The 11,198-nt window shown below is 41.1% G+C and overlaps 1 protein-coding gene across 1 annotated transcript in view; it reads right to left on the minus strand.

Annotated features, from left to right (window-relative positions):
* The window catches only part of RUNDC3B (RUN domain containing 3B), a 54,413-nt gene extending 44,960 nt beyond the window's left edge, over nucleotides 1-9,453 (minus strand). The window contains exons 1-2 of the mRNA XM_074157104.1: nucleotides 9,350-9,453; nucleotides 2,610-2,725 (exon numbers count right to left, since the gene is read on the minus strand). Coding sequence (XP_074013205.1) covers nucleotides 2,610-2,725; nucleotides 9,350-9,453 — 220 coding nt within the window. The remainder of the gene's footprint in view (nucleotides 1-2,609; nucleotides 2,726-9,349) is intronic.
* Nucleotides 9,454-11,198: the final 1,745 nt, after the last annotated feature.

Consider the following 11,198-nt stretch of genomic DNA (forward strand, 5'->3'; position numbering starts at 1 on the left):
ACGGGGAAAGTCATTAGTTTTCTGCCTGTTTGACTTCCTGGTCTGGCTCACCACAGGATCCAGTGAGGACCACGGCCAATACCAAGGAAAGGTAATCACAAAGGTGATGTGCGGGGAATAAGTCTGTAGCAAACTGCACTGAGTTTAAGAAATATCATGGAGATTTTCAGTGCTCAACTGGAAAATGCTGTGAGCAATCTGAGACAGCCTGCTTTGAGCACGAGGTTCGACTAGACGACTTCCTGAGGTACTCGCCAAACTAAATTCTTCAAAGATTCTGAAAAGAAAAAAAAAAATCAAACCAACAAAACCACCCAAACCACTATGAATGTTGTTTCATGACCCATTTGCTATTTGGAGCTGACAACATCAGATCAATTACTTATCAAATATCAATTTAAAAATGGTGCTCATATTGCTGTATCTGGCATTTTTAGCAGAACAGCCAGGAGGATGAGGATTGGAAAACTATTATTCCAGAATTCTTAACTGCAATGATTCCAGGAAAAAGCATGAAATTCTAATCGTTGTAATTCTAATCCATTTCTCCCCTTAAAATGGCTATTCTTCTTCCTTCCCTTTTGTTTTGTCTGGATCCTATCTGAACACAAAACCAATACACAGCAACAGTCAATGTATTCCATCAAGACTATGCTTTGGTCCTTAAAAACACATTACATTTAGTGTCAGAAGAGACAGCTGCCTGTAAAAGTATTCTAATAAAAGTAAACTTAGTCCTTTACAATTAATTTTTTTTTTTTCTAATTCTTCTTTCCTCACCCAGTACTTCTGAAGTAAGTTAAAGACTAAGAATTGTTATTTGCCATGGCCTTAAGAAAGTAAAGGTCTATATACTCAAACTCTCAAACCTGGATCATCCGTTTAACTGCACTCCCATGGGATTATCCTGACGATTTTAATACAATGAAGCCATTTATCTTAGCACAGACAATCAGATAATGTGTTTTCTGCCTGCTTTAAAACATTTTATACAACCCACTGCAATCACCAGTCTGCTGTGTGTTCCTACTGACATGAAGTATGCATTCAGAATATATTAGTCATTTCCATCAATAAAACGCAATTTCTTTCAAGCCCTGTGTTGTATAATATATACCCTTTTAAAATTTGAATTGTCATGGTACATTTACTATCTCAATTTCTCTTTCAAGTTTTAAAGAATAAAACAATTACTAGCTTATTTCCAAAATATTCCAAAATTATTTCCAAAATCTAGCTTATTTCCAAAATATTCCCCATTTGCAAGACAATGCACAAGTTGCTGTCTTTTTCCGTATTTTTATTTAACTCTGCAAACTTAGAAAAATCATACTGGTAATTACAAGGGGAAGACTGAAACAACAATTTAGCTTTTTGATTTTCTCTATTTCTTATTTGAAATATTTTTTTACTTGCAAATTCCACTTGCCTGAGACCCATTTGCCAACCCTGCAAGGCTTCTGCCTGTCCTGAATAACAGCTGTGAAGCAAAAGAATGTTGCGGGGGGGGTGGGGGTGGTGGTGGTGGTGGTGTATAAAAAAAACAATCATAATGATTTTTGCTCAAGCATCACTGAAGCTGGGGGAGAAAACAGAGCAATTTCCCTGCAGTGTCAAGTTGCTAAGTACCCATAATCACTTCAATAATCTTTGTCACAATGTGACAAACACTATGTTCCTAACCCCACTGCGTGATTTTTTCCCCGTCTCTGACAGAATGACAGCAGGTAGTAATTGAGCTACTCAAATGTCAGCCTACACACAATATTGTTCACAAACCTTAGTTATGAATATTAAAAAGCAAAAGTATGAAAAGGAGTAGATTGTCATATTACACATCTATATTTAGATGATTATGATGTCCTTCATATTCCTCAAATAATTTCAGAAACCGTACACAGAACTGAGAAATGAAGAGAAGCTTCCAAAGTCCTTTTCTAGTGACTGCTACCGCTCAGGAACATGCTGTTCTTTTAGCAAGGCAGCTTCCTCTAGAACAATCAGAAAATGCAAACAGACATTTTCTTGAATTAGAACAACATCTGACTCCCATACAAGAGGAAAATCAACAACTGACCTTTCTCAAAAGCAACTCAATCCAGATCCATTACATTCCAGTAGCAAAAACCGGCTTCGCTAGGGGGGTGGGGGGACGGGCAGGAAAGGAGCTAAACACAATTCTCTGGAAAAGAAGGCAACAAAAGCAGGGAAGGGAGAAAGAAAAGGGAGCAGCGCCATAGATATGCTCTCTATAGCTTCTGTTAAAGCAGAAAACACTGCAATTGTCTTTCAGACTCAAACTCTTAGGACACAGCCTTATCATAAAGCAGAAAAGCAGACAGAGCTCAGCACCATGGTAACATCCGCTTCCTTAATTACCAGCCAAGAACACTTATAACAAGAACACTGGAAATATGTTTCACAAAACCCGTTTCCTTGATTTTTTCACGGTAACGCGAACAATAGGAAGCCAACAGCAAAGGGACAGACACACAAAGAAAACCAACACTTTCATTCAGCATCAAGGAGTTTCTACAGATGTACATTGGTTTCACATAAACGAATTCTCATGGCAAAAACATCACCAGTAAATACGTTAATTAACATACCTTTCAGTCGATGGCTTAGAATCTGTTCCAGAATGGCTGCAAAATTATTAAATTCAGGGGAAGTATCATCTATAGTCTCAAAACAAGAACGGTCGATCAGAGTCTTGACTGAAAACCTAGAGCAAAAGTACAGGACAGTGATAAATTACATGGCTAGCTGTGGGTCCTCTGCAGCAGGACAGCAGTTTGTAGACATCAAACAAGCAAAGAACCTTGATGATTTCAAGTTCAGTCAGAGCAACACAAACACATACCACATTGAGAAACAGCCTGGAAATACAATTGATATTGTTGGTCTTAGGCATAAAGCCTTAAAAACAAAATCAAAACAAAAATCCCCACACTTTCTATGAAGAAGCAAGCTTGTTATTTTCTAATTATTTTGCTTTTCTCTAACTTATTTTAATAAAGCTGTACAAAAACAAGCACTCAAAGGCATCCAACATCAATTTCTCTTTGTAACCCTAAAGATCATGATTTTTGCTTGACACTGCTCAACGCTCCTCCTATTCTCAAAATCCATGCCCAAGAATCAGAAGTATAAACTTTATCCTATTACGAGAATATTGTCATTTCATCCTAATGCAAGAATAATCCAAACATATTATAAAAGAACGAATTTTTACGCACTGTTAACTCTGTGCATTATCTTGGACAGGCTGATTTCCCTGTGAATGGGAGCAATCCTTATTCAGCATCATATTACTTCATTATTATGCCAGAAAAGCTATCAATTTAAATGATCTAACATTTGAAATTGGAAAAGCTGAATCAAGCCACTGTAAAAAGCAGACGAGATGTAACCAGTCCATTAGCCAGTTAGCTGTGTTTAGTTACACCTGCACTTACACAATTTCATTCTTATTCAGAAGATAGTTTAAACCTCAAGAAATATGACAAAAATTGATTTTACTCTTGCTTTCTCCATTTTAATCATAATCCATTTTTATTTTCTTTTCTTCTCCTTGTTCTTTGGTTTTGAGTTTCAAGGCAAGTTTCAGACGTCCTCAACTTTGAAAGTAACATTTATTTTGAAGCCATTTATTGTGGGTTTCGCAACAATCTTTGTATTAATGGAGCCATACTAGAGCCTGAGGCAACAGTTTTCACAACACTGAAACTTCAACAGTACCGTACAGCTTGGGAAGTTCTCGCTCTGCTGGCTCATCCCAGCCCCTATACCCAGGCACACTGCCCCCTCAGCTGTGCCAGTTGTACTTTTTACGGGGCTCATTATGAACGGATCTAGATTTTTCCTTTAGGAGGGGTGGAGTGACTCTTAAATATGGATACATTCATAATAACTACGCTTCACAGCATGTCAACACAAACAGTTCTATGGCACAGCTGCAGACCCACCACTCTATATAGGCATGGGCAGGAACGAGACTGCTTGAAGCAGCAATTCTACTTTAAAATGCTCTGCATTGTAAAAGTAAACTGCATCCTTAGTGGAGTCGGCACAGCCTCCAGATGCTCATTTACTAAATGAAACTAATTATGCTCAAACTAAATTGACATAAATTTCAAGAGTTTCAACTCAATTACGCTATACGAAGTAAACTTCTGAATAAAGACTCCCTGTCCCACCTTTCCTGCAGCTTCTATTGTTGTAGAGGTTTCGGCAGGACAGGAATCAGGAGCGAGAAGGGTGGGGGAGGAAGCTGCTTCTGCACTGCCAAGTATGACTCAGTTTTGAACTCCTCCACATTTTTAACCAATTTTGAGTAAGTGAAAGACATGCATGCCCACCAGTAAATTTCTACCTAGTCACCATCACTGTTGTCGACTACTCTGATGGCAGTAATGATTGTTGCCTCAAAGCTATAAAAGAGCGGTGAAATTATCTATTAAAAAAACCCCTTCTTAATTAAAAAAAAAAGTATATAGCAATGCCATGTTTTAGTCAGTATTAACTCTAACAAGAAGACTCCTCCCACACCGTGCAGATCTGAAAAAGAGAAGGTGCAGCACATCACTCACTCACGGGTACATACGCAAGACACTGTGAGTTAGCAGTGTAATGTACTGGGCTATATATAGGAATATCATCTTAAAACTCGGTGACACGATCGTCCATAAACTGCAAAACAAAGTAGTGTATAATATGTAGCTATGCCTATTTTTCCTCTATTCAGTGTCCTACTTAAAAGTTCACAGGTTAATACTATATGGGATATGTATTCAGAAATGGAGATATATTCAAGAAAAAATGAGTAATTCACATACACTTCTAAAAATCACAGGTATTTTTTTTTTAATTTTAAAGCATTCTGCAATTCAATTGAAAAAAAATCTACTTTTTAAAGATACAACAATTTTTAAATACCTTGGGTCTGATTAGAAAAGACAGTATAACAGCTCATCATCATCAATGGTAGTCTTTTTAAGTGCTCGTGTCACTGCCACCACACTCTCCATAGAAGTATTTATTTCCACCTCTAAACGCTTTCACTAAAAAACTAAGCAACCTTATAGCTATGTCAAGTTTGGGTGAAATTTGCTTTTAAGAGAACTGACAGGGAGTGCGAGTACGTACACCTTATTTCCATAGATCAGGAAAATAATAGCGCTGCCAGGCAAAATTTGATTTACAGGAAATATTTTGGGGGATATTTAAAAAAATTCTTAAGCAAATATTCCTGTGTTGGTTTTGGAGTTTTTTTGTTTGGTTGGTTTGGGGTTTTTTTAATTTTTTCTCCAGTACTACAGAGAGGCAAACATACCTGTAAATCTAATATAAAAGTCACAAACACATTTTGCATGACATTCACACTTCACCATGCTTACCACATACAGTGGAAGAAGGATTTAAGGAATGTAGGAGTGATGCCTTTGAGAAAAGGTTACACAGTAAGCACTAGGTAAGCAATTTTACTCAGTCATGAAACATGCCTCATATGTTGTTTCCAGTGTACAGCCCCCCAGAAAAGAAAGCCCATGCTCTTTCACAGTTACGTGGAACCATGTGGGGACTGAAAGTCAAGAAAGAACAGGAGAGGTCTAAAGAACACAAGAGTTATGAAGAAAAAATGTCCAAGTAGAGTTAGAGCAGCTTTCTTGTTTCCCTTTGTTGTTGCCAACTTCATCTCCTCTCCAGTGGGCTGCTCCGGCCGCACTGCACTCTAGAGCAACACGTCAGAGTTTAACAGAGAAACTGTAAAAAAAAGGGCATGAGAAAGTACAGTGGTTTGAAAATAAAATTTTCTATGATTAACTTTTTGTAGGAGCAGAGGAGTAATATAGCTCCAATACTCGTTGCTTCAAGACTCTTTAAAAAAAAAAGTCTTTTATCAAATCATTTCCCGTTGTGTCACTGCAATAATAGGGCTGTTTGTTTCATATGGGAACTGCCATTGAAGAGATTCCAATATCAGTGTTTCTAAATTACCTTCCTGAACTCTGATGTTTTCAGATTCTTATATATTCTTCTCTGTCATGAATCTAGTCTTGCTTGAGCCAAAAAAAAAAAAAAAAAAAAAAAAAGCTGCAGAAACAGTAGCATTCTCCAACCTTAAAAAGACCTTCTGAATTGTGTAAGAGGGAAACATTCCTGAATAAGCAATCTTTTTGGGGTAGGTTCTTCCACTGTTTTGCAAGATGCACAAGAAGGTCTCCCAAATTTCTTTAATAACTCCAAACCAAAGCCAAACCTTTTGTGGGTATATCTCAGGTCTACAGGCTTATTTCCAAAACAGCAACAAGCCTCTAGTCAAAAAGCAAATAAATAGAAAATTTGACTGCTATATGAATTTGTCACTTTTCATTGTCAGATTCTGCTCCTTTCAGTTTTCAAATGAATTAAAGGATTCTGTCAAATTTATTTAGCTTACAATCTGGGAAATGTCATTAAAATGCCATCTTAAAGAACGTAAACTATTAATATAGAATAATCCCCAAGATTACAAACTAAAATCCCTTATGCTGGAGGATGTGGTTTGGACATTAAACCAGACAGCTCAGCTAAGGGTCAATGTCACTGCAACAGCTCTTATGCATATTAGCAAAATCACTATTTTAAAAATACATTTCCTGACAATTGTTCAATTCTGCATTAACAGAAGCTATGACCCTCGCTTCCAAGGCCTGTCTCTACTTTTTTGGTGGTTCTGTAGCTATATGGGTCTTTGATCTATGAATCTTAGGGAAGACTAGATTAAAACAAGGTGAACAACCTAGAACAACCTCAAAATCCCAGCACCACTTACTGGAAAATGTAAGGCATCAAACTTTAGGGAAAAAAGGTAGGGGAAAAAAGGTAGGGAAAGAAACAGAGCTTAGAACATGTATTACTTATTCAAACAAAAAATTCCTAAAAATTACTGCAACCTAAATCACGGTTGTGCAGTTACACAAACATAACCATGCATTTACACATGCAATTGGTTTATGGAACTTAAGGAACCCTGTTACTTCCCATAGCTACAGTGCCACTCAACACTTGGTGGAAACAAACTGTTCCTTCCAAAGCAGTAAATATCCGTGTGAGGAGTTAGATATCATCACTGTAAGAAAAGACTAAAAACCCAAAGACTGGTTTAATATATTAAGTTAAAATCTGCTAAATTGAAACTTTGACAAAAACAGTGAATTAAATTATCAGACACTGTTAACAGATGGTAATTCAGAAGAGTATCTTCCTTGTCATCTCTCACCTTCACTGGGTAGCAAGTCATACCATCCAAATTTAATTGAATCAATTCATTGGAGATATTTTTACCAGAAATATTACATATTCTCATAGGATTTTATTGGAAAAGACTATTATCTTACTGGGTTTGATACTAATTTGGCAATTCCTAAAAAATTACACTTTTCAATAACACAAAATGTGTAATAACTGCAGTAAAACATAGAAACATTTAAAACATTTAAACTGGCAGAATAAAAATATAAATAAATGTATGCACATCATAATAATGCAAATCCTCTTTCCTCATCATCCTTTCTTTGTCATCATCCAAATTTTAAGGTGTATTCACAAACTAGAAACTTCAGATTTTGTGAAGAGATAGCAAAATTAAATCGTTTCACTGAAAATAATTAAAATACGCCAATTTCAAGTAGTTTCTGCAGTAGCTCTTTGTTTTGTATGTGTTTGACTAAATTCCCTCAGATTTCTAAGCATCTTTGAATTTGTTACAACATCATTTCAGCTGCAGACAAGGACATGAAATAAACAAACCAAAAAATAAAATGTAACAGCACAGAGTACAGAAGAGTTCCTCTCAAATGAGGAGGCACGAAAAAAAATAGCAAACTCTGTAGAATACAGCATAGTCATTTTAAAAGAGCTGCTTATATCCTGTACAGTTGTCATTACTTGAGAAAACTGGTCTGTTCCCAAGCCTGTAGATTGGCAACATCTATATCACAGTAACAACAGTGAAACTGAAAACTTTTGTTTCTTCCATTTGATCTACTTCAGCAAGTTTGTTAAAAACTTTCTTTTTCAATGTTTTTGTTGCATATATTTTTCACAGGTAAGAGTAGAAGTACATAGAACAGCCTGGGAAATGATGGAATAGTATCGATGCTACTCTGAAACCCAGATACTGGGACTTGAAGGAATACTGGAGCAAATTTCTTTCAGTAGCCAGATGATACAGTTACACTTTGTAAAACCCATTAACAATGTACAAAAGAAGAAAAAAAAAAAAGAGAAAGAATATGGGGTCCTAAATTGTTTTTAAAAATACTGCTGCAGCATTAAGTGGTGAGGGTACAAATTTATCTAGTAGTTGTCCTGGTACGTTATTAAAATTTTGTATCATACCTCATATGAATCTGGACCTTCCCCAGACAATATTCAAATCAGTTTGATAACTTAAAAATTTAGCAATCGAAACAAACGAACTCCCAAAGTCATCGTTACCAGCATATTCAAGTATTTAAGTTTGCCATGATGTAACGGGTCAGCACCGCACACCTGGAAACGCTGCAGGAATTCAACACTGACAGGAGTGGGAACACATGTCAAGCCATAGGAAGTATAATTATTACGCCTGTGTAAGCTCAGCGCTAAGATGCTAAAGAAAAATTAAAATATATAATTTGAATACACTAGGTCTAGCCTGTACCGCAGATCTCCTGATCTAGATTTTGCAGATAAAAATATCCCCTGAAGGCAGCCTCCCCGGGACCGCTCTTATGGCACCAGAAGACAAGCCACTTCTGCAGCAGCCTGCAAGAACAGCTTTAGGTTTCTCTTCATGTCCAATATGTACCAAGAGTAAATTCCAAACGCGGCCGCGCCGCGGTCATTTAAGAGAAAACGACGCAATGACAAACTGTTTGCACGAAGACGGAAAGCCTCAGTCCCACTGCCCAGAGATCGGGCTGCCCCGCCCCGCCCTAGCAACGCCATCGAGGTGCCGAAACCAAACTTCCCCCCGCCCTCCCCCCAAAAAAGCATTTAACGCCCCCCCTGCCGGGTGCGCCTCTGCCGCCCGGCAACGCGCCTCAGGCAAACGCTCCCCAAGGAGCTGAGTCAGGATGGAGGAGGCTGCCCTCTCCCGCCGCTACGTGCCCCCGGAGGCCGGGCCCCCCACTCCTGGAGGCCAGCAACCCCCCCCACACACACACCCCCCTCGGAGGCCAGCTAACCCTCCTCCCCCCGACAGGGCTGCCGCCGGCGCTCCCGCCCTCGAGCGGCCGCCAGTCACCTGCGCGGAGGCGCCGGAAGGATCCCATCGGGCAGGGCAGGGCAGGGCCGGGCCGGGCCCGGCGCGGCAGCTCACCTGCAAACCGTGATCAAGTTCCGCCTTTCCACCGCCGCGTTGCGAGCCGGGACGCTCTTCCTGCGGGCGGATACGTTAAGCCCCCCTAAACCGAGGGACGCCATCTCCGCCGGGGGCAGGTGGAGCCGCTGGGGATTGCGTGGAGTCTTTGTTCCTGGCCTCCCGCTCTCGGGGATGCTGCGACCGCCGCTGCACGCAGAGGAGGAGGAGACCCCCGTGTTTTCCCCGCTTCTCCTCCCGCCGCCCGCTCCGCGCCCCGGGGCCGGTGGGCCGAGGAGGCGCCGGGGTCCCCGCGGCGGGGGCGGGTCGGCCGCCCCAGTCCCGCTCCGCTCCCGACAGCCGGGCGGCCACAGCGCCTGGGAATCACAGCGCCGCAGAGTGCCGGGGCCGCCAGCCAATCAGCGCGCGGGAGGGGCGCGGCGCCGCGCCGCCAATGGCTGGCGCTTCGGAGGAGCGCGCGCCGCTGACGGACGCAGGCGGGGGGCGAGCGGGGCACCAGCACCTGAGGCGATGGCGGGGGAACGCTTTCCCGGCCGAGGAGGGCTCCACCAGGTGCAGAGGAGGGGCGTCTGCGGGAGGCTTCTTGCCGTCTCTTTCTGCCAAACGTCCCAGTCCCCTTGCTCGGTATGTGTCAGCGAAGTTCAGGACCCCTGAATGAGTCTTGTAGGCCTCTAAGTGCCTATGAAGTTGTGGGCTTCTTTTAATTGTTATCGATAACCTCTCTTCTTAGCAAGTTGCTGTCTAGGATGTGGGATCTTCTCTGGTTGTAGGCTGTGATGGTGTTAGGCTTAGAGTTAAAACTGCTCTGAATCACTAGTCGCTGCTTTATGGCCAATGGAACCTTTAGAGGCCACACTTGTAGGAATAGGTGAGGCACAGAATGGCCTAGGTTGGAAGGGACCTTTGAGTTCATTGAGTCCAACCATCAACCTAGCACTGCCAAGTCCACCACTAAACCATGTCCCTAAGTGCCACATCTACACGTCTTTTAAATACCGCCAGGGATGGTGATTCCACCACTTCCACCAGTTCTAATGCTGATAACCCTTTCGGTGAAGAATTTTTTCCTAATATCCAACTTAAGCCTCCCCTGGCGCAACCTGGGGCTGATTCATCTTGTCCTATCACTTCTTACTTAGAAGAGACCAACCCCCACCTCTCTACACCCTCCTTTTAGGTAGTTGTAGAGAGCGATAAAGTCTGCCTTCAGCCTCCTTTTCTCCAGGCTGAACAACCCCAGCTCCCTCAGCCGTTCCTCATAAGACTAGTCCTGCAGCCCCTTCACCAGCCTCATTGCCCTTCTCTGGACTCGCTCCTGAATCTCAACGTCTTTCTTGTGTTGAGGGGCCCAAAGCTAAACGAAAAAGTAATCCACTCTGCAACCAAAGTACAGGCATTTGTCCTCGCGCTAAACAAATGTGTGGTTTCTGAGCATGCTTAGAAGAGCTCTGGGTGTAGAACTTTGCCTTAGTGTCAAGTTGTACAAGAGACACAGAATGAAATGAAGGTCAAGTGACTGGAAAGTGGGATGATTCAACACTTCTGAAGAAAACCTAGCAGTAAATTAATTGCGTTTTGTGGAGTGCGAAGGAGTAGATTTGGCTGGATAGAGACTTGGGGAGATGTGAAGATGTATGGATTAATTTGTTTTCCGGTCTGGAAGGAAGTTCCCTTTCTGCTTAAGAAAATAACTATTTGTGTGCGACAAGGATGAATGGTGACATAAATTGTGGCATGACTCTTTATTCTTCTGGGTTATGCATATGATATTCCTAACTCTGTCTGTTAAAGTCTAAGCTATGCATTCCTATTCGTGAAATATGAAAATTTCTACTTATTGACATTCAAA

Source organism: Numenius arquata, chromosome 12 (genome assembly GCF_964106895.1).
Source record: "Numenius arquata chromosome 12, bNumArq3.hap1.1, whole genome shotgun sequence".
Classification (NCBI taxonomy): Eukaryota; Metazoa; Chordata; class Aves; order Charadriiformes; family Scolopacidae; genus Numenius; species Numenius arquata.